At 36.2% G+C, this 25246-nt stretch overlaps 1 protein-coding gene across 5 annotated transcripts in view; it reads right to left on the reverse strand.

The window, feature by feature from the left end:
* Positions 1-25246, reverse strand: part of FAM184A (family with sequence similarity 184 member A) — a 122715-nt gene that overhangs the window by 19806 nt on the left and 77663 nt on the right. For all 5 annotated transcript variants that reach the window (XR_008553338.1, XM_037520313.2, XM_037520314.2 and 2 more), the window contains one exon: positions 1072-1284. Coding sequence is in view for 4 of the 5 variants with exons in the window: in XM_037520313.2 (XP_037376210.1) it covers positions 1072-1284 (213 nt within the window). In the remaining variant the exon portion in view is untranslated. The remainder of the gene's footprint in view (positions 1-1071; positions 1285-25246) is intronic.

Below are 25246 nucleotides of genomic sequence, written 5' to 3' on the forward strand. Positions count from 1 at the left end.
AAACATTAACAAGAAACAATTTCCTCCTGAAAGGAAAACGAGGTAAGGACTTTTTTTTTTTTAAGGTTTTTTTTTTAGATTTTTTTTTTTAATTTATTTTTATTTATTTATTTATACAAGCACTGGGTACAGTCAGAAGCATGGGAGGGTGAGAGAATTCACCAGAGCCAGAGCGGGGAGCAGAGCAGGCAGAAGGACCAAAGCACACTGCTGAGGGGAGCAGCGGGCAGCAGGAGAGGTCTGCGTGCCATATGGGACCCTCCTCCGGTGGCCCGGGAGCAGCCGGGGATCGAACCGGCACTGCAGAGGCTGCGGACAGCTTTGCAACCCAGCACTCAACCGCTGCGCCACCGGGGAGGCCCGAGGTAAGGACTTTTATAATGCCAGCCATAACAAATATTTTGTAGCTACTTTCTATAGTCATTCTTTGCTCCTGCATTTCTGTACAAAATTACAATCTCTAAGAAATGGTTACTGAAAAGTAAACTAAAGTCTTTCATGTGATTAATTTTAAAGACCTAGCCAGAGAGAAGACTACATGTGAAAAAGACAGACGATACAAGGCCACAGGAGGAAAAAAAGAAAATCCAATTTAGGATACTTCAAGTTTAGAGACTGAATTGTTCCAGAAAGGGTATTTCTTACCATAATCTAGAACATGGACGGTTTCTGAGAAAGACAGTATATATTTAACTATTGTAACACATGTGCTTGTTTACCATTACTCTAACATGTATATTCACTGAGTTGTAAGTATTTTAGTTCTGAAAAATAAAGCATACATAGCTTTGATGATATATCAGTCTCATTATGAACTTGGCATTATGATGACAAAGAGAAATAAAATGTTGGCCCCAGTCTAATTTGTCTGCTATTGTATGTAACTAGTAAAAATATTTAATCACCATGACCTCTACAGGAGTCATATCCCAGAAAACACATAGAAATAAAGATACATAATAATTTTCTTAAGAACGAAATTCTTAAGAATTTGAAGGCTAGCTACTGTGAGACTACTGAATTTATTCAATTTGATGTTTTAAAAATGAAAATATGTCACATTAAACTTACTCTTTGTTCTTTTTCTTTTTCTACTTCCATAGTTTGAAAGGCAAGGACATGTGCTTCTTTTAAAGATTTATGTCTTTGTTGATGTTGTTCCTCTAATTCTTCAAGCTCTTGTGTAAGTCGTTGTCGCTCTTGTGTAAACTGGGCTTGCAGTTGCTGCAAAGAAGTCTGAGACTGGGAAAGCTGCATCTCCAGATTCTGTTTCAGCAAGGAAATCTAGGCCACAAAATGGTACACAATGAAGAATAAACATAATGCATATTTTACAAATTGCCAATTTAAAGTAAAAAAAAAAAACATTTTGAAGACATAGGCTATAGTAAAATGATTGCCTTAAGCACTGGCACATTGGAGGTGGGTGAGTGAAGCTTGTGCACATGTGGAGGTGTGAAGTTGTACTCCCCAGATGAAGTTTTATAAAAAAAAAAAAAAAAAAAAGTCAATCAACAAAATTTGACTAAGAAAAGAACTGCCTTAAGAAAGTATTCACATAAAATGGTTTACAATAATCCATAGATATCATTGAGTGTTACTACTTTAATTCTATTTTTAATAGTTACACTCAAAATTGACTTTTAGTGACAGTAAGTTTGTAGCCTCTCTAAAGAACAATGAAACCCACATTAGAAAAACAATGAACATCTGTATTGCATTGCAATAAAAAATGACAGAATGAAGTAATAACAGAAGACTATTAACGCACTTATTAGGTTACAGTCATTTCAAGAAGATAGTATGAAAAGCTAAAATTCTTATTTATGAGCCAGTAAGACCATGGGCTCTGAGTTAAAATTCTAGCTCTACTACTTGCTAGTATCAACACCTAACTGAGCTTTGTGAGAATTAAGTGTACTACTACAGCGTAATCCACTTAGAAGTGTCCTCCCTTGGCAATCAGTAAGTCCTTAGTAAATGTTAACTAAGATTATTTGAGGGCTAAAAGACACTCTTTAGCAGATTTATCAATTTATAACTTAAAATGCTTGTGTAAAAAAAGTATTATTTATTTATTTTTTACATCATTGTTCATTTTTAAACAATATTTGCTTCCCCCCACCCCCTCAGGTGTAGTCATCATAGAATTTCCTTCACCAATGCACCCGTGCACCATCACCTCAGTCCCCTGTGTTCCTTCTTTCTTCCCTCTGATCCCTCTCCCTCCTCCTCCCCTGCAGTATGACTCCGAATTATAATTGTCTATTTTTGCTTTGTTGTGTTTTATTCTGTTGCTATTTTTTATACCAATGTCTTATTTGGTTCCCCTATATTCCTGCTAAAGTGAAACCATCTGATATTTTTCTTTTTCCTTCTGACTTATTTCACTGAGCATAATTCCTCTAGCTCCATCCACGTTGCTGTGAATGGCAACCTAACAACTCCTCAGGAAAGAAGCACACCACAAAAAGAAAACCACTCCCCAGATTGCAATGACAGCAACTTGGAAGAACTTCTGAGCCTTCCAGAAAGAGAATTTAAAATTGCCATGATTAAAAAAGTGATAGAAGTCATAAAGGAAAACAATGATCAGAAGAAGGAAATTGAGTCCCTAAAGAGGGAAAACAATGGTCAGAAGAATGAAATTGAGTCCCTAAAGAGGGAAGTAAAAGAAATGCAGATCAAAGAATTAATGGAGGAACTAAAGAACTCTGGGAAAAGCAATGAAAGCAGAATAGATGAAATGGAAGAACGAATAAGTACTCTTGAAGACACAGAAATAAAAAGAACCAAAACAGAAAAGGAAAGAGAAGTACGAAGGAAAAAGAATGAAGAAAGACTTCGGGAACTATCTGACTCCATGAGGAAAGGAAATATAAGAGTTATAGGAATTCCAGAAGGAGAGGAGAGAGATGTAGGAACAGAGAAAATATTCCAGGAGATAATTGAAGAGAACTTCCCAAATGCGAAGAAGGAGCTGAAAATTGATATACAAGAAGCAAGAAGAACACCAAACTTCCACAAAGAAAGGAAAAATACAGCAAGACACATAATAGTAAAGCTCCCAAGAATCCAGGACAAGGAAAAAATAATGAAGCTGACAAGAGGGAAGAAACAGATAACATTCAAAGGAAAACCAATCAGGCTGACATCAGACTTCTCTGAAGAAACACTACGGGCAAGGAGAGAGTGGAGGGACATAGTCAACAGACTCCAAGAAAACAGATGCCAACCAAGAATACTCTATCCCGCAAAGCTCTCCTTCCTCTATGAAGAAAGAATAAGGATCTTCCCAGACAAACAGAAACTCTGGAATTTCATTACGACTAAACCCCCACTCCAAAAAATACTACAAGGAATCCTAAAGCCAGAACCTCAGAGGGACGAATAACAACGAAAGAAGACCAAAAAAAAAAAAATTATTAAAAGAATAAATAAATAAAATCAAAGGAAAGACAAACACAATGGCAAATACAGAGACGAATTAGTGCCTATCCTTCACAAACTCTTCCAAAAAGTTGAGAAGGAAGGGACAATACCAAACACGTTCTATGAAGCCAATATTACACTAATACCAAAACCGAATAAGGACAACACAAAAAAGGAAAACTACAGGCCAATCTCCCTAATGAACACTGATGCAAAAATCCTTAATAAAATTTTAGCTATCAGAATCCAACAATGTATCCATAAGATAATTCACCACGACCAAGTAGGATTCATTCCAGGGACACAAGGATGGTTTAACATCCGAAAATCAATCAACGTTATCCAACACATCAACAAAAAGAAATATAAAAACCATATGATAATATCAATAGATGCTGAGAAAGCTTTAGACAAAGTGCAACACCCATTCATGATAAAAGCCCTTGAAATTCTTGGGATACAAGGAACATACCTCAACATCATAAAGGCCATCTATGACAAGCCAACAGCCAGTATCATTCTCAATGGTGAAAAGCTGAAAGCAATTCCATTAAGATCTGGAACAAGACAAGGATGTCCACTCTCACCACTGCTTTTCAATATAATACTGGAAGTCCTAGCCAGAGCAATAAGACAAGAGAAAGACATCCAAGGAATCCAAATAGGAAAAGAAGAAGTCAAACTATCACTATTTGCAGATGATATGATAATATACATAGAGAACCCCAAAAACTCCACAGAAAAACTAATTCAACTCATCAATCAATTCAGTAAAGTGGCAGGATACAAAATCAACACGCAAAAGTCAGTAGCCTTCCTATACACAAACAATAAATCTGAAGAAGAAGAAATCAAAAAAACCATCCCTTTTATTATCGAAACAAAAAAAATCAAATATTTGGGAATAAATCTAACAAAAGAGGTAAAGGACCTATACAAAGAAAACTATAAAGCACTGTTAAAAGAAATAGAAGAAGACACAAAGAAATGGAAAGACATCCCCTGCTCATGGATTGGAAGAATAAACATTATTAAAATGGCCATCCTACCAAAAGCAATATACAGATTCAATGCTATTCCAATCAAAATTTCAATGTCATTCTTCAAAGAAATAGAACAATTATTGATGAAATTCATATGGAATCACAAAAAACCCCGAATAGCCAAAGCTCTCCTGAAAAAAAAAGAAGGGAATGGAGGCATCACACTCCCAGACTTCAAACTATATTACAAAGCCATAATCATCAAAACTGCATGGTATTGGAACAAGAACAGACATACAGACCAATGGAATCGAATAGAAAATCCAGAAATAAACCCACAGATTTATGGTCAACTAATCTTTGACAAAGGAGCAAAGAATATGCATTGGAGCAAAGAAAATCTGTTCAATAAATGGTGCTGGGAAAACTGGGCCGCTACATGCAAAAGAATGAAGCTTGACTAGTACCTCACACCATACACAAAAACCAACTCAAAATGGATTAAAGAACTAGACATAAAACCTGAAACCATAAAATACATAGAAGGAAATACAGGCGAAACACTACGTGATTTGCACATCAAAGACATCTTTACAGACACATCACCCAAAGCAGTGATAGTGAAGGCAAAGATAAACAGCTGGGACTACATCAAATTAAAGAGCTTCTGCACAGCAAAAGAGACAATAACAAAAACAAAGAGAAACCCCACCAACTGGGAGAACATTTTTGCACACAACACTAATGATAAAGGACTGATCACAAAAATCTGCAAAGAGCTGATGAGACTCAACAACAACGTAGAAAATAATCCAGTCAAAAAATGGGCAGAAGAGCTAAAAAGAAACTTCTCTGAAGAGGAAATGCAAATGGCCAACAGGCATATGAAAAAATGTTCAACATCACTTGTAATCAGGGAAATGCAAATCAAAACTACCATGAGATACCATCTTACACCAGTGAGAATGGCACATATTAAAAAAACTAGCAACAACAAATGTTGGTGAGGGTGTGGAGAAAAAGGAACTCTTCTGCACTGTTGGTGGGAGTGCAAACTGGTCCAACCACTGTGGAGAGCTGTGTGGAGATTTCTGGACCTACTAAACATAGAGCTTCCATATGATCCAGCAATTCCACTCCTAGGTATTTACCCAAAGGACACAGAAACATCAAATCCAAAGAACACCTGCACCCCTATGTTTATAGCAGCACTGTTTACAATAGCTAAGCTTTGGAAACAGCCCAAATGCCCAAAAATAGATGACTGGATCAAGAAGATGTGGTACATATACACCATGGAATATTACTCAGCATTCAAAAAAGATAAACACATGCAATTTGCAGCAACATGGATGGCGTTGGAAGGGATCATGCTCAGCGAAATAAGACAAAAAGAAAAAGAAAAATACCGGATGGTCTCACTCATAGCAGGAATCTAGAAAACTTAAATAAGGGACCAGGAAAATGAATATAAGAAAGTGAAAATCAAAATCAACAAAAAACTATGAACCAGAGACACTTTTGGGGGTGGGGGGCGGGAGGGGAGGGATTGGGGTCAGAATGGGGCGTTTGCAATTGTATGGGGGAATATAAAAATAAAATTTATTATTTAAATTAAAAAAATAAAAATAAAATAATAAAAAAAAGACACAATCAATTATTGTGATGGTTAATTTTATGTGCCAATTTGACTGAGCTTTGCAGTTCTGTTATTTGGTCAACCATGAGTCTAGAGTTGATGTGAAGATATTTTTAAAATGTGAAAAATAAATAAATAAATAAATAAATGAATAAATGAATAAATAAATAAAAATAAAAACCTAAACAGCATTAAATAATCTCTCCTGTTTGAGTAAATATGCTTACATTTTTACACCATAATATACTTTACCTTGAAAGAACTCCAAAATAACATTTTGCCTTTTAGGATTTATGATTAATCTTTGTTTTTATACTTAAAAAAATATAAAGTATATGGAAAAAGATATTATCATGCAACAGCATTCAAATAAACTCAAGTTTAGGTATTTTGTATGCTTAACATTGAAACCACACCAAAATAATATCAAGACTGTCTAAAATACTTGGAGTCATGCTCAAGACAGTAATATGAATTATATGCAGAAAGCCTTTATCATGCAGTACAGCATCAAAACTTACTTTGTTCTTTTTATAAATAATATTAGGCTTTATCAGCATGATTACATGGTATGTTAATAAACAAAAATCATGAGCGAAGCAGTATAATAGGAACTAGTGTTTCATAGCAATAGTTTAACAGCTAATTTTAGTATACTTTATGGAAATATATATTAATATAAAATTTCATTAATTCAAAACAAAAAAGAACAAAGGTAGACTGCATTGAAGAGTTTGGGTAACTTGATCAGTACTTTTATTATAGATTTATTAAAAAGTTATTAAATACATGAGAAACAATAATTACAGTAATATATGCTATATACTGTACTCAAATAGCATATAGTATTAACTTCTCTACATATATTATAATTTTAAATTTTAATATTATGTACATTTTTAATAAGCCAAAGAATCCTTATTTCAGAAATATATTAATTCTCCACTGAATTTTTTATAGCAATTTATATATACTAATCAGTAGTTATCAGATAGTTGTCACACAATTTTAAAGGGCTAACTACACTGCAACTGCCATCATTTGATCTCTACCACTTAAAATATTGTTGTCAAGTTTTATAAAAAATATAATTTTAGTAATTTTGAAATTATAAACATTTGGATACATTTTATCCCGAGAAAAAAAAAGTTTTACCCATTTCCTATAAAGCAGTTTCATAAGAATCCTGTACTTCTACAATGGTATTTGCAAAAATCATTCAAGATAGGAACTGAAACATCAAATCTGAGGTACCAGTTGTCAACATGGCACATGTCACTACTTATGACACCTACCTACAAGCTCTGGTTTTTGATACATTATTGGTTTCCTTCCCACCCATCAAATACCAGTCTTGTTATACAAGTGAACAGAAAACACAGAAAATATACAAACATTTATTTTCCAGGCAAAGTTATTTCCTGAAATAGTAAACTGGTTCGCAAGTCTGGTTATGTATTATAAAATCTTTGTATATTTTAATACATACAGATGCCTTACCCCTTGAGATTCTGATTTAAAAGTTTGGGATGCGGCCCAGACCGCACAACACTTTTAGTCCTAATTACCAAGGTAATAAATGTTTACTGTGAAAAAATTTTAAACATAGGTTATTAAATATAAAATAAAAAGGAACATTCCTTCATGCCCTTTTCTTGTCAAATCCCAATCTCTAATGGTAACTAGTGTTAACAGTGGCATTTCACCACTCTCATGACTTATTTCTCTTGAAAGAATTGCTTCTTTTTTCTTTTGCTTTTACTATTTTTTTAAAAAAGATTTATTTTATTTTATGCATACAAGAGCTGGGGCACAGGCCAGAGGTGTGGTGAGGAGGATTCACCAGAGATAGAGTGGGGAACAGAACAGGCAGATTGACTGAAGTACACTGCTGAGGGGAGCAGCGGGCGAGCCAGGAGAGGTATACTGCGCTATGTGGGTTGCTCCCTGGCAGGCCGAGGGATCGAACTCATGCTGCACAGGCTGCGGACAGCTCCATAGGTTGTGTCTTAACCCCTTGCGCCACCAGGGAGGCCCTGCTTTTACTACCTTGTGTGTAAATGGCTAAACAATTTCCACTAAATGTAGATAGCACATGTTCCATGACCAGCACATTGGTTGTTTTATACATAAAAGTTTCTTGGGAACCTAGATCATACCTCAGTAGACCAGTGTTAAATTTCCAAAGTAGCTGAAACAGAGACACCTAGGCTGTTTATTGGGCCAGATCCTCCATAGGTCTTGTAGAGAGGCATAAACATCACTTGAAATAAGAAATCATGGGGCCTCCCCTGGTGGCGCAGCGGTTGAGCGCTGGGCTACAAGGCTGCCCGCAGCCTCTACAGCGCCGGTTCATTTCCCGGCCGCCGGCGAGGGTCCCACACACACACACAAAAAAAAAAAAAAAAAAGAAATAAGAAATCATGAAGGCATCTTGTTCTGCAGGAGTTGATAAGCTGTGGAGTAGATTTTCATGCACCTAACTCTATGTAGCTTCTTCCAAGATGACTAGATCAGAATTACACAGTTAATGATTTTTCCATTAGGAAAAATCCCCCTTCTTCACAGTGGGACTTATAATATACATATAATATCCATGATATTTAGATACGCCCTATTTTGACTACAAAGCCTTCCTATGGCAGACATTATCACTACCTCTCCAACACCTTTACTTTTCTTTCTTTCTTTCCTTACCAGTTAGCTGAACTGTTTGTTCAGGAACTGAATGCAAATCTCTATCTTAAAAGAAGATAGACCCTTGTCCTAGCACCAAGGAAGGAATTAGGACTGGGATAAGAAATTCCCAGTCTTATTCTAAAGATGAGTTAACCATGTTTTTAGTTAATAAGCTAACAGGAAGTATGGGGGGGGAGGAGTATGGAGGAAGATGTTATTTCCTGATAAAAGCAAAAAAAAAAAAAAGAGCTTAAGGAGAGTATCTTGCATTAGCACAGCTGTTCAAGAACAGAATAGCTGGAGCTGGAGCAGATGACAAACCAAATGTCCAAGTCATCACACTGTGCACGGTAAAGCAGAAGTATACAAAGAACTGAAACATCTTAATTGCTAGAGTCACTATTAGTTAGTTGCGCTTATTGCCAAATGTATGCTAACAGATCTAATTCCAAAATATAAACATGCTATAATTACTTTAATTCTTGCTGACGGAAGTTTTGATCATCTCACCTAGTTTTGCCATTACAAATATTGCTCTCCAAAACAAAAAACAAATGCTTCGATCATGTACAAGTGTGAGCCTATTGGAAGGCTCTGCACCTCTTCTTAAGTTTCATAGAGTTTTAATGCATGGCCACAGCTGGGAACCATTACCCTGTACCACGACAAATTTCTGGAATTCATGGTACAAAGAAGCAGTCAAATGTTTTAATGATAATTAATCCTAAAGGCAATGTCTAGAGAAGTCGTGAAGCCCTGGTCTTTCACCTGTCCACTGCTCTCAGTTCATTTTATGACATTAAATAGGTATATAAGTTATTTTCCTCAAGTAATACTACTGAAGGCATTCTATATTATAGCTTTTATCTATTTCTCAACATAATGGTGAACTACTTATCAAGGTGCTTCTGTGAATATATGTGAAGGCAGGTAGAAAGTGTATTTTTGAAGAAGACTGTGCGTAAATCATGATTTTTCAAAAATGATTTGCTTTTTAGGGTAGAAGTTTTATGTAACAGGGTTTGTTCATTTTTGTAAAAACAAGTAAACTCACAATTTTTTTTAAATGGGAGGTATAATTTCAGCTTTTGAAAAAATATAAGGAATTGTGTTGAGCAACTACTTATCAATGTTGACAAAGTCAACACAAATTATTATAAAGTCCAAACCATGGTGTTAATTTTCAGTTCAATACTTTCAAATATATAAGGTAACATTAAAAACTGTTAACATAAATTTAATAGAGGATAATTTATTACTATGCTAACAACTTAGTAAATGCTCATGTAAAATGTTTGAAGGCACTTGAATATTTTAATTACTTCTGTGGCTTTTTCTTTTAAGATTATTTATGCATAGAAGAATTGGGGTATAGGCCAGAGGTGTGGGGAGTGAAAGGATTCACCAAAGACAGTGGGAAGCAGAACAGGCAGATCTTCTGAAATACACTGCTAAAGGGAGAAGTGGGCGAGAAAGGAGAGGTCTGCTGTGCCACGTGGGTAGCTCCCTGGCCAGGGATGGAACTCAGGCCACAGCAGTAATAGCATGATACTGCTAAGACTTAACCTCTATGCCACCAGGGAGGTCCCTTCTTTCTTTCTTAACCACAAATTTACTATTTTTGAGTCTAGTTATGTAAAATATGCTTGTGAAATTATTACCATTCTGAAAAAATTCTGAATTACTCATAAATTTTTGCTATTTCCTAACACCTATAAACTGACTTTACTGATTAAGAACCACAATAGTGCCCACTTGTCTTTAAGGTATTTTTGGACTATATTTCCAGTCATCCTCTCAGTCTTAGTTGAAAATATTAGAAAGCTCTGAAAAGACACAGGTATCAATAATCACATGTATTTTAGAATAACAGAGTATATAGCAGAAATCTTCCTGCATGGAAGACAGGGCAAAGACAATCATAGAGAACGGATAGATAGATGTTCACCTTACTGAACAACAAACACTGTGACAAGGTCATCTTTTGTTTGGATGATGACAGAAGAATCAATCCTTCATGATTATGATGTTACAAAAGAGAACTAATTAATGGAGATTTCATTATATTACCAACCCCGTCTACTTTTTTTTTTTTTTAAGAAGTATCTTTATTTTTTTTTTTTAATAGAGGCATGTTTTTTATTTATTTATTTTGTTTGTTTTGTTTATACATGCACTGGGCACAGTCAGAGCACGGGAGGGTGAGAGAATTCACCAGAGCCAGAGCAGGGAGCAGAGCAGGCAGAAGGACCAAGGCACACTGCTGAGGGGAGCAGCGGGCGGCAGGAGAGGTCTGCGCGCCATGTGGGATCCTCCTCTGGTGGCCGGGGAGCAGCCGGGGATCGAACCGGCCCCACAGAGGCCGCTGGCAGCTTCGCAACCCAGCGCTCAACCGCTGCGCCACCGGGGAGGCCCTCCCGTCTACTTTTTTTGTGGGAGAGAAATCAAGGCATTCCCATTCCAGTTTTTAATATATGTAACTTCAAAGATGTCACTTTTATTCTAATAAACACCTTTTCATTTATAACTATACTAAGGGAAAGGTGACTATGTTGTTAAAGTATTCTGAAGTAAAATTCAATTAATGTTAACAATAATCATGTTTAATTTGCATTCTTATTTCTAACCTAATTAGCCCATATATCAGAAAGTCTGAATTAACACAGTGATAATACCCAATCTCATGTTCTATGTGATGGTTAAATAGAATTTTTAATGTAGCCTTGCTACAGATATAGTTCTATGAGAGGGAGTTGCCATTTTCCCGGTCTCTATTTACATGCAGTTTCCCCAGATTACAAGCCCCAATTATGCCATGAATCAGACTTCCTGAGCAGGGGGAACTACTGGGAACTAGGGTGGAGTTAAAAGAGGCATGTTTGGTGTATAACTGAACACCTGCAGGGTTCGGAGGTCTTGTTTTTGTGTCCCTGACTGCTCCCTGGTACTGCTGGAAAGGAGAATTGGAGGACACATGTGGAGGAGAGAAATGAAGACATGGGAGAGACACATGGATGAGACACGTGATGAGACTCTCCTCGGTAGAGACAATAGTAGTCATTATCTTGATTTGCATTTTTGTATCTCTCTTCCTATCCCAGACTCGCCTGGCCCCTTTTGCCCCTGTCTTGTGGCTCCCCATCAGAATGTGCCTTAGACATGTGGCAAACTTTCAAGCTTCAGCAGCACCTCTTTAGATCAACGCTGTTTGCTGGGTTATTTGCCCACAAGCAGATGGGTAATTTTGGGGGTTTTACTGGGAAACTATTATTAGAAATAGCCTATCTTCTCTTTTGTCTCTTTGTACATTAATTCTATTAAAGATCTTTCACACAAACAGTATGTTTCCTTTGTCTTCGTGTGGTGGATGGCAGGACCCCTTTTTAGTGGATCACCCCTTACGTTAGGGGTCCCTGGGTGCTACTTTGTTGTATGCAAACAGTCTTATATCACTACTATTGAGGTAAATATCTTTGTTGCTTATTTTTAAATTATTAAAGAAATGGTGCTAAACATAGTTCTGTATTTCTAATTATTTTTGATGTAGGAAACAAAGTTGAATATGAAAGGCAGGTAAAAATTTTCTTGCATAGTAGTAAGAACTTAGGGAGACAAGGGGAAAAACTTCACTGGAGAAGTATCAAAACCTCAGAGGACAGCCTAGATCAAAGTTTTGATTCCTCCGAGACAGCTATTGTGAAACTATATTGGAATATAGACACAAAGGTTTGTCTTTTTATTGTGCATGGTGACTTTCAAGAACAAAAGGAGAGTTCAGAAGCTGCCAGAGAAACTGCACAACCCACAATAAAAGTATTTACTATATCTCCTTTTACAGAAAAAGGTTGCTGACCTCTGCCCTAGGACATCAAGAAAAATATCCAAAGATGTTCAGCTCTTTGTTATTGTATTTTAAAAAACAAGATGGGTATGGGTTTGATATGAAATTTAATCTCATTTTTTCCTTTTTACATGTGAAGAAAAAATTTAAATTGTGTTTAATGGTATTACTTTGAAGCTCAATTCCTGCATACTTGATATACATAAATAAAAAACAATAGCTTGGCCAATTCTTAGGAATTTCTCCATTTTCCTTTAAATGTTGAATAATTAAAACATTAAGATATAAAATATGTGATGAATCTTATTAATCTTTACTACTATCTAATCCTTTCAAATAAAGAAATCTATTGATATTACTTTTCAAAAAATAGTTTAACAAACAAAATACATTTATATTTATTTCCATTTTTATGATAGTCTACTATTAATAGTTTTTCAAAAATATTACCGTATCTTTCAAACTGAATGTTAAAATGAGTTTTATGTTTGAGATGTAAAATCTTTAATACAATGTGGTAGATGTATGCACATACACAAATAAAAGTTAAAAGCTTTTATTACCCATATACATGTCCAACTGAATCCCAAAAAGTATATTCTTTACATCATAAGTTATAACTTTAAAGTAATGATGATGTTTATGCAAAATCAAAAGTGCAAATTATGTGCAAATTGTAAGTGCCATTCACTTACATTGTTGATAGATTTATGCAAAGCTTCACACAGAGCCTGCCGCTATGAAGAAAAGATCACAGGAATAAAGGGAAACATTCAGAAATCAACTATGTGAAAGAAAAAGGGATAAAAAGGGAGAGTAGAACACAGAACATTAATTATAATATGTTCAAGGAAAAAATAATTTGAAAAGAGCACTGAAAAAGAAATTAGAGAAACAGAAATTTAAGACCCACATTCATAGTATCAGTAGTCCCTTAAAACAGTGTCTGACTTGTTTGTGGGCTGGTAGGTTTACTATCGCAAAATACCAAAGACTAATGATTATAAATCAGAGTTCAGTTTAAATGATAATGGTTATTGAGGGACCTAAAATGGACATTACTGTTCTAAATACCTCCCCCAAAACTCTATGATACAATGCTGCAAAGTATTATTCTCAGTACTGGTACAGGTTCATGAAAGATTTCTCTTCAGATTTATAATAAGTAGATAAAAATTGAAACACTAACTTAATTAACTACAAAATTAAGGGACCAGAAATAGATGTGAGATAATCATTTAAAATGTGAAGACTGGGCCTCCCCGGTGGCACAAGGAGTTATGACGCAACCTATGAAGCTATCTGCAGCCACTGCAGCACAAGTTTGATCCCCAGCTAAGAAGCTACCCACTTGGCGCAGGAGACCTCTCCTGACTTGCCCGTTGCTCCCCTCAGCAGTGTTGTTCAATCTGCCTGTTCTGCTCCCCATTCTGTCTCTGGTGAATCCTCTCACCCTCCACACCTCTGGCCTGTATCCCAGTTCTTGTATACATAAATAAATAAATTAAAAAATAAATAAAATGTGAAGACTTAACAATAATCTGATTTTGTATTGAACACTTGGGGTTAAAAAAAAAAGTGCCTTTATAGCCTTTCAATTGTATTTCTAGAATCTATTCCGCAAAATTATTTAGGATCTAGCATCTTTTTCAGGAGTTTGTTAAAATTTTACGTGCTAAATCACTGGAAAATTCTACTACTCCCTCTGACCCTCATATATGGGAAAATGTGATTAATTTTCAATTGCCTCACTTTTTTGCCTTCCAAAAATATAATATTTTAAATTTATATTATTTATTTAAATGTAAAGTTTCTATAAAATATTTTTTACTTTGTCTACTAATCAATTTTTAGAGAGAACATAATCATTTTTTTCCTTCCCATAATGCGATTATTCCTAGCAGTGTCATAAATTAGAGATAGTTTTTATTTGGTAAAACATTTTTTTTTTTTACTAATAACTTAGACTAACATAGGATATAGTTTATGATACAGTTTACTAAACTTGAAAAAATCAGTTGAGAAAAAATGATTAACTTTCTATTTGATTTTCCATAACCACAGTTTAAATATTCTCATATATTTCTACATACTATACTAATTTTATACTTTTCCTTTCTTCTTCATGCTTTCTTATAATTATAATATTCTTTATATATTGAGTCACTTAAATTCTCCATATTTCACAAAACTTATGCAAACATGAGTGGTTTTTACCTTTGCTTTTCTCAGAACTGATGTCCCAATACCAGAAATTAATCTAAAATATAGGGAAGATATTTACAAGTAGATTTTATTTTTTATGATTGAAGGTATCATCAGACAACAATATGCATTTAGGAATCCTGAACTAATTAGCAAACTAGACAACATAATAGATCAGAGAGTGGCATGCCAAGACTTGCCTTAGGAAATCCAGATTTTGGATTTTATATATTAGAAGTATATTTGAGCATTTGGAATCTAAACTCATATGTCATTACCTCTATCAGCATATTGTTGCCAGTCATCAAAATATCTAAATAAACAGGCAGGTCCCTAAACCATGGCCTGAGGTGACTTCCATCACAGACATGGATATGGTAATCAGAAAAGGCAGAAGTAGTACCATAGGGTGGTAGTATCATTATTGGTTAAATATAAATGAAGATTCACATTTTCTCTTGAAAAGTATTAGAGTACTACTATAATCCCAGAAAATATCATTTAAATATAGACTGACAAAGAATTGAATAAGGCTGTAAAATAAAAAAAATATTAAAACTAAGAAAAAGTTCACAGTAAATGATTTTAAAATGAAAAGACTGATGTTAGGAAGTGACTGGAGGTGATATTAGGTTGAGAATAATGAAAGATCATTTGAGGTGTCAGTGAAGAAGCCAACCACTAAACAAGAGATCTTTAGGGGAAGGGTGTAGAGCCAAAAGGGTCACTGAGCACAAAGACCCCAAGGTAGAAGTGACTGGCTGTACAGTTTATATCTGTAAGGAAAGGTTTGCAAGGCTGCAATGAGACTGGAGATACCTGAGGGCCCAATGGCTAAGATCTTTATTGTAGGACAATAAAGGAGTCAAAATAACAGCCTTAATTATTATGGTGCCCTGAGAGAATTTTAAGGAAGAATTATGCATGATATAATTTTACATCAAAAAGAAGATCAAAAGTTGTAAGGAAAAGTGAAGTTGAAGAGGCTGTCAAAGTGGTGGCCTGGAAGAGTGCTTAGTGGAGGAGATGGAAAGAGGAGGAGATGGAAAGAGATGGAGCTGAGGTAAGTTTTGAGAGTAGAATAAGACTGAAAAAGGAGAATCATCAAATATGACTCTTCAGTTTTTGTTTTGAGCAGCAAACAATGACAAGAAATGGAGATGTTAGAATGGGGGATAGGGAATGGAAATCAACATTTCTGAGGCAGACATGCTATTTGAGATGCTTAGTAGCCAACCAAATAATTGTGAATCCAAGAAGAGTTAAATACTGAAGATTTAACTTTTAGAAGTCACTGACATATACATGGTATTTAAGCCACAAGACTGAATGAGATCACCCAAGAAAGTGTTCACAGTATACTGCATAATCTAAATATCTTTATGCAAAAAAATTATTTGGCAAGTGTTCTGCATGAGCAAGATCCATGTTAATAAAAATGGATGCTTTGTATAACAGTTTGTTTGGAAGCATCTTAAGCTTCATGTTAGATTTTGAGATGACTGAAAAAGGCCTCAAGAGATCCTCTTCAAGTGATTTAGAGTACTCAAATACTTCAACAGAGAAGACTTCCTAAATGGTGAGTCTGATAATTCTAAGTGGCCTGTTTGGCTACCATTTTTGTTACCTACTGTCCCGCATTCCTATATAAGGTCAGTCTGCCCAATCAATCAGGTATAGGAGCTCAACCCTACAAGGTGCCTTTCAAATCAATGAAGAGCAGAAAGCTTGATCACCCTGGGAAGGGTACGCATCATGAGCTATGACCAGGATTGCCTGGTACAACAAGGGACCTCAGAAGCTGATGAGTGGAACACCTTGCTGATAAGATTGAAACCATGGATGGGAATCTAGGGCTTGATTTCAATCATAATACTGAGTTATCAAGCAGATGAGAAGTGCCTGGGTGGTAGAAGACCCCTGAAACTATGGATGACCTAGTACATTTTCTAGTTTCACCCTTTCCTCTTCTCTTTGTCCTCCTCCCCCATACACTGATGCTGTATGATTATTCTAAGGATAAAAAGGCCAGGATCTTGCTCTTTCAGCAGCATCCTGCATTGTGCAGCCTGCTCCATGATTCCCATTTCTTTATCAGTGTGGTGTTGATAGTGCAACACTAAATGTGCTTCAGGATTTCTATTCTTGAAGGATGAATATAATCAGACTTTCAGGTAAGTAAGACTTTCAGGATAAGCAGAAAAATAACTTAAAAAACTGTTGTGCTTAATTAGAAATTGAGAGCTTTAGGTGTCTATTATTTCATAGAGCTGTGCCTTTGCACCTGGTTAGGTGGCTGGTGCACTGGTGCAGGTAAAAGGTAGTAAGTAGCTAAGAACTGGACAACAGGGCACCGAAAGGTTGCCTCTAATGAGCATCAAGGGTTCAAACTCCCTACCATACTGTGAATATCAGACTTTAATGGTGGATCAACAATGACACCCTTCTATAAGCAAAGTCCTCTGCTAAAATGCCTCATAGTGTTGCACCAGCCTAAACCTCTAGGTTATGGCTGAGCATCAGATAGGGTTTACAGTTGAGACAGGGCCACAAACCTGGAATGGTTCTCTTTGCTTTTCACAGTAAGGAATCTTACGCTGGGGCACATGTTCCTGCTAAGATCCAGGCGCTTCAAACGTTGGAAAAATGATAGCATTCAGTTGTCGGTTTTGACCATGGGTGGGAGTAGGCTAGTGTTTCACATATTGTAGGCACATAGCCTCATCTATGAGGAGACACAGGTGACCCAATCTATCTTGGCCATTCAGGTGCCGATTATTCTTAGTTTAGGAGCCTCTGGCTCAAGTCAGTAATCATCACTCTGAACCCTTATTCCTATAGCTTCCCGGTGGCACACCACTATCCCGTATGACAACTGTACTCCCTTCCCCATGAGAGCTCCCTGATTTTAAAGCCTCTGATGGGAGCATATGCCCTGGAGTAAATTGCTGCAGTGAGGCTCCTTATGGCTCTTGTGTTTTGTACAGTACTGGTATCGCAATAAACACAACTTAATTGCAGTTTTTCCTGCCCATTTCCTTTGTGCTGTGTTGCAGCCCTTGATGTATGTGATAGTCAGCCATTTACCTTTCCCTGTTCCTTGTCTTAGTTTAGGTGAAATTTGGTTGTGAATACATGAAGGAGGCAAGCCCACTTTTACTAACTAGTAATCTTGCTGGATGCCAGCTAGCTCCTTAACTCCTAGTTCTTAAATTAATAACTTTTTGTTAGCATTCCATCATAGAAATTGTGGAGATGTTCAATGATTGGTTTTCATCATTTTTTTTAAAGGATTTATTTATTTATTTATTTATACAAGTACTGGGTACAGTCAGAAGCGCGGGAGGGTGAGAGAATTCACCAGAACCAGAGCGGGGAGCAGAGCAGGCAGAAGGACCGAAGTACACTGCTGAGGGGAGCAGCGGGCGGCAGGAGAGGTCTGCATGCCATGTGGGACCCTCCTCCGGTGGCCGGGAGCAGCCAGGGATCGAACCGTCGCTGCAGAGGCTGCGGGCAGCTTTGCAACCCAGCACTCAACCGCTGCACCACCGGGGAGGCCCTCATCAATTTTTTATACCTTGTTTAAATCAGTAACAATATTACTTTAAGTGGAAGAATAGATATAATATAAGGTAGAGGAACAGAAAGGGACCTAGAATAATAATCAGCCCCTCAAACAACAATCTTGACAGAAGGAAGCTCTGAACAGTGAAAGGAAATGAGAGAATTTGACCCTGAAGGTCTGAATCCTCTCCCTAGAAATTAGGAGAGCAGAAAGCTATGCAGAACATCAGACCATCAGACAGCTATTCTGAACCCTGTGCTCTGTGATGCCTAGGGTAAGGAAAAGGGAAGTCAAAAGAAAAAGAAGTAAGAGTGTAGAAAAATTAGCACATGAAGAGAAAAGTTTGCTAGAAAGAGTGGGAATAGCAGGACTCACATTTGCTCTGCTAAGAAAATGAGGGATGTATTTGAAGTATAACAAAAGACAATTAAAATCCATTATTCCTCATTCTCCCTACTTCAGTTCCCAGATTCAAAGTTAACATCCATCATTTTTCTGGATTCAAAGTTAACATCCATCATTTTTCTGGATTCAAAGTTAACATCCCTCATTTTGAAGTACCCTAAGAAGAAAAAGATTTTCTAGAATTTACTTCCTGTCACTCAAAGCAAAGTAAAGATGAGAAGCATCACTGAAAAAAATTAGAAGAATATATCAATAGCAAGCCACACTTGAAAGATGTACTAAAGAGGCTATTTTAAATAAAAACAAATCAACAGTTAACAGATACCTAAATTATGCAAAATAGAAGAACAGCATTAAAATATGGCACATCAGAATGAGCTGAGGTTAAACCATCCAATGGGTCACAAGTATAGAATATAAGATAATAGAAATGGAAACTTGGGCCTCCCCGGTGGCGCAGCGGTAGGGCGCTGGGTTGCGAAGCTGCCCACGGCCTCTGCGGCGCCGGTTCGATCCCCGGCTGCTCCCCGGCCACCAGAGGAGGGTCCCACATGGCGTGCAGACCTCTCCTGCCGCCCGCTACTACCCTCAGCAGTGTCTTTGGTCTGTCTACCTGCTCTGCTCCCTGCTCTGGCTCTGGTGAATTCTCTCACCCTCCTGTGCTCTGACTGTACCCAGTGCATGTATAAACAAATAAATAAATAAAAACATGCCTCTAAAAAAAAAAAAAGTTAAAAAAAAAAAAAAAGAAATGGAAACTAAAAAATATAAAAAAGAAAGATGTCAATATAGAAAGACAAAGATAAACATTTAAAAAAATAAAATGGCAATAAGTATATCTCAGTAATCATTTTTAATGTCAAAGGCTTAACTTTACCAATTAAAAGTTATAAAGTGGCTGAATGGATTTAAAAGCAAAATCCAACACTCTACAGTTTACAGGAAATGAATCTTTTTGACAAAGACCAGCGCAGACTTAAAGACTGGAAGATAATCCTACAAGCAAATGACAATCAAAAAAAAAGTGAGAAATAGTTCTACTTACATCAAAAGAGTAATGAGAGATAGAAATGTAATCAAAGACCGAACAGGAAGCAACAACGTTTACAAGTATATATGTACCAAGTGATGGATCACCAACATACACGAGGCAATTATTAATAGAACTAAAGAGTTACAATAAAATAATGAAGGGTTTTAATACTCCACTTGTTACTCTGAACATATCAATAAAACAGAAAATTAAAAAGCAAACAATAGCCTTAAATAGGAGCTAGAACAAACAGGCCTAACAGACATCTACAGAATACTCCACCAGAAAATGGTTACATGGAACATTTTTAAGAAGAGACCAAATGTTGGTACGCAAGTTAATTGTCAAATAAGACTACAAAGACTGAAATCATACCAAGTTCTCTTCTGACCAAAATGCCATATTGTTAAAAATCAAAGAACATGAAACCATCAACTCAAAAACTATGTCCTCTACAACACTTACTGCAGCATTATTTAAAATAGTTCAGGCATGCAAAATGTTGCTGACTGATAGAGGACTGGATCAAGAAGAAGTGGCATATCCACACAATGGAATATTATTCAACCATAAGGAAAGACGAAGTATTGCCTTTTATAGCAAAATGGAAGGCATTCAAGGAAAGTGAGGTTTCTAAGGTTAAGAGGGAAGTAGGGAAGGGGAAAATCTAAAAGGATGGTGATGGGAAGGGAAAAAAAGTGATGGAGTTAGCAGAATGAGTACTGACCGCTAGTACCAAATTTACCCAAAAGTTCTGTCATCTAAATAGTGCAGACCAGTGCTACGTAGATCTTAATAAAAATCACATGTGTAGTTTTATTTTTTTCAGTAGCTATACTTAAAAAACAAAAAGGCCATAATTATTTTTAGTCATATTTTTTAATTCAATTATGTAAAACACTGTCATCTCAATATGTAATTATATTTTAAACAATCTTAGTTAGACATTCCATATTTTTTTTGTACTAAGTTTTTAAAACTCAGTGCATAATTTACACCAACATCTCAATTTGGATGAAACTCACTCCAGGTGCTCAATTAGTCATACGTGGCCAGCAGCTACTATATTAGACAACACTAGTTTAGAAATCAGAAAGCGGTTTGTAACAGTCATGGCTTAATAAGAAAATGATTTTCAATTGTTCTTGATCAAGAGCATTTATTTTAGTGCTCTATATCTTACTCATCTTTTTGCTCTTTCTTTTTGAGTGTGAAAAATCCTAAAGTAAAATCAATACATCCAAAGCCAATTTTATCATCTCAACCCCCTCAAATTAGAAGGTCATCATGCCCTCCCTTACTCAGATGATGTAATTTTCAATATCCTGGCTTCAAATTCTGAGTCAACTTTAACATTTCCTTTTTCTTTGCCAAAGTATTACATCAAATTACATGATTTGTTTCTTTATGTTTTCTCTTGTATTCTCAGTGAAATGAGTTAAATTCAGGTCCTAATTGAATGGAATTATTTGTGCATCATATTTTTGACAACTTCCTCTTTGGTCACTGTGCTTCTGTTTTTGTTCACTCTATTCAACAACTACTGGGAGTTTAGTGCCTGTCAGGCACAATTTGATCTGCTGGGGTTGAAATCATGAATAATATAGAAAATGATCCAGTTCTCATAGAAAGAACTAAGTTAGATTAGGAGAGAGAATCAATTGATTCCCTGTAATATTATTTTGAAAAAGCACAAAGCAAAATAAGGGGGCAGACAGTGAGAGAGGCTGCTATTTTAGAGAAATAGGTAATGAAGATCTTTTTAAGGAGTTAAGATTTAAACAGAGAATTGAATGGAATGTAGGAAAGTCATTTAGACCTGGGAAAAGTAGGCTTTATGTGGAGGGTCTGGCAGATGCTAAGGCTCTGAGATGAATTAAATTTGGTATGTGTTTCAAGAACTTCAAGTAGTACAGCATGGCTGTAGGAGGAGCAAGGAGCAGGAGATGTTGGCAATGCAGCCAAAGCTACCACAATCCATAGCAAGAGTGTGGACTCTATTCTAGAGGTGATAGGAAGAAAGGTGACTGAAGTGTTTGAAGCAGGAGAATAACATGATCCAACTTAAAATACCGCTTTGGTTGGTTGGAAAACAATATGTATGTGGACAAGAGGGGAAGCAGGGAGAATATAGGTCAGTTCCAGCTAAAGTACAAGAGGGAACTGCTAGTGGCTTGAAAGTGTTAGTGGAGGAAGTGGTGAGAAGTAGGCAGAGCCTGAGTGTACTCTGCAGACAGGGCAGTAGGAAAGACTGTACTGTGTGAGAGAAAAGAGCCAGGATGACTGAGAAGTGAAAGCATGGCAATATCTAGGAGGAGCAGTCTGACTTGGTTCAAGGGTCCTTGCTGGGTATGTGATGTATATGTAGGAGTTCTGTTCCAAGCATTTTAATTTAGATATTTGTATTGAGCAGTCCCCATTTTACCCTGACTTCAAGAGCACAATCATATTAAGCTCCCTAAAATAAACTTGCAGCATGTTATTACCCTATCCATAAATCTTTGGCAGAATCTTACCGCTTCCTAAGTAAACTCTGAACTCCTAAATCTGAAAGTCAACATTTTCCACAATGACTCCTCTCTCCAACTGTCCCCACCTCTTGTTCATCTGCATTCCTCAGAGTGCCTGGGAGATAAGAATATGTTCAATAATACACTTGTTGAGTTAATAAAAAATACTTGTGTTCATCCTTCACTCTACACAAGAGTCCACTAAAGCTGAACTCAAGAAATCTTTCCCAGTCAAACTGGCTGTATCACTCCTCTCTACTCTATTCATACTCCTTCCCAATGTTATGTTCATGAATGTTTAACAGCTTTGAACAACACAGGCCTGATATGTAGTAGTTGCTGGTATATGTGCTATAAATACTCCCATGTTGGGTAACTCCCAATCATAAATATGACTTTGCTGAATATGAAGGTGGGAAGTCGTGCAAAGCATGCTGGTAGGAGCCCGTTACAGCACATCATTGTTCCTATAGTACAAACTGTGCAGATCATTATAAAGCCATTTAATATATAGTGACTTATTGTAGGCATCTACATACAAATCTTCTTCTTACTAAATTATAAATTTGTAGAGAATGAATACTGTGTCTTAAATATGGCTATAATCAGCTAAATGATCTTAGGGCCTCAAAGTTCAAAATGAAGAGTCCAGACCCAAACCATAAAATTCTGCAATATGTCTGAATGATTTGTAAGTCTCTCATATTTCTCAGTCTACTGTTTTAAATGAGGCATTGGAATAATAAGTCATTATAATGGACTGAAAATAAAATCTGTCTTGAGAAAGGAAAAATAAAGGAATAGAAGGTGACATTTTAGGAACACAAATAGAAAATATGGTCACAGAGGACTATATTAAGACAAAGCTGAAGAATAAGAATGTAGTTCTTTTGCTTTAAAGGAATTGAAATATAAATTGGTTAACCCAGGAAGCATAATTAGTTAGACTAATTATAATTGTCAGACAGAAAAAAGAACACAATAAAATATTAAACGAAAACTAAAAGATATGAAATTAGATTCTTACTGGAGTTTTTGAAAATTTTCATAAAATAAAAAATCATCTAATTCAAGAAAAGTGAAATTCCTACGCTGTTCTATGCCCAATTTTTTGGTAAGTCAGCCAAGAAATATAATTTAAATCAAATTAGCTCTAAATAGTTCCAATTCACAGGAATGATAGATTATTTTATGTTTTCTCTGCTTTAATTAGGATGAAATATAGACTAACTAATGCACCAAAGAAAAGATTCATGTTCAGTTCCCATAAAATAAGTTAAAATATGTGAAAATGCAGACCCTCTGCTAGTTTTCATAATGTGTGTTTCTGCCTAAGGCCTGGTCATCTCCTTCAATTCTTACTCCCTTAATACCCCATATCCTGAACCAGGTATATTTTCTCTAAGTATCGTGGTGGGGTAGTGGGGGTAGCAGGGGACTAGGGCATGGAGGGGACTAGGGCATGGAAGGGTCCTGGCTGTGTGAGTGACAAGGATTAGTAAGGACAATAAGAGGTAACAAGAGTGAAACCGTTGTAGAGGTTAGGGCTGGAGTGAAGAGTAGAGGAAACAGAGCTTATCAAGAGCCAGGCATGTGGGAAGTGGTAGCGTGGGTATCAAGAATCCATCCAAAAGAGTCAAGAGAATAAGAAGCAAAGAGTCGGGGCCTCCCCGGTGGCACAGTGGGTTGAGCACAGCGCTGTGAAGCTGTCCACAGCCTCTGCAGCGTGGGTTTGATTCCCAGCCGGCCAGGGAGATTCCCACATGGCATGGCAGACCTCTCCTGTCTCGCCCACTGCTCCCCTCAGCAGTGCTTTTGGTTCATCTGCCTGTTTTGCTCCCCACTCTATCTCTGGTGAATCCTCTCACCCTCCCGCACCTCTGGCCTGTACCACAGCTATTGTATAAATAAAAAATAAATATTAAAAAAAATCAAAGAGTCAAGGAAGAATCTTTTGTCCATAACAAAGTTCCATTAAAAAGACCAAGAGTCTTTGTACAATTTTTGTCATCTCTTATGTCTGGATAGAGTGAAACCTTAATAACATAGTATCACTTTAATGTGGAATCCTTTGCACAAGTATTCTGTTAACTTTCTTCAGGTACTGACTATCCTGAAGTGCAGCAGTTATTTGCCTGTTTCTCTGTGGTAAGGTGCATATGCTATGCATTTTAGAAATAAGCAGAAAGGAAGATACTGTAATTTTGGAAATGGTCTGATAGCACAGAGCATCATAGAATAGTTTTACCATTGAAGGCAATTAATTCCTTGTTAATGTTTATGGTGTTATCTGCCTTAAAAATTGATTAAAATATTTTTGATGTAAGATTTGCAATAACTAGAGCTAATGTAATATTTTATAATGCACAGAACTACAAGATGCAAAGAATCATGTTCTTTCAGGAACAGACAATAAGAAACATACATCCAAGAAAAAAAATTTCATAGAAACATGGATGAAATCTGACAATTTTATGATTAAATGAATAATGAATAAAATAATTTAATAGAAAATAGGTAGGAGAGTTCAGGCTTTCATTACAGTGCCAAATCTAACAAAATATTTCTATGTTTAATAATTTCTAATTGAAAAACAAGGCAGATTTTTTAGGGGTGTTTTTCATTTTTTACTATATAATTGAACTAAGTAAATCTTTCTAAATTCAGAACATAGAAGAATAATACCACTCCACTCAGTAAATTCTGTCCTTCTAGGTCCTAAGCAGAAATATAAACTCAGTGAACAGAAAGTAATTAATAAATGCTAATGTAGTGCCCAACTTCTAGACAGAATTGTTTCTTTGTTCTTAATTTCATTTGAGTTTCAAAGATTTCAAATTTAGTCACAAAAGCTCACAAATATCTACACATGTATACTCCCCTTTCTCAGTACTGGCACACCCCAAGTACTCTCGAAAAATACTGCATATATGCACCTATGTAACAAATTGTCT

This window comes from Talpa occidentalis, unplaced genomic scaffold, assembly GCF_014898055.3.
Source record: "Talpa occidentalis isolate TD23 unplaced genomic scaffold, MPIMG_talOcc4v2.1 talOcc4.2, whole genome shotgun sequence".
In the NCBI taxonomy this organism is placed as follows: Eukaryota; Metazoa; Chordata; class Mammalia; order Eulipotyphla; family Talpidae; genus Talpa; species Talpa occidentalis.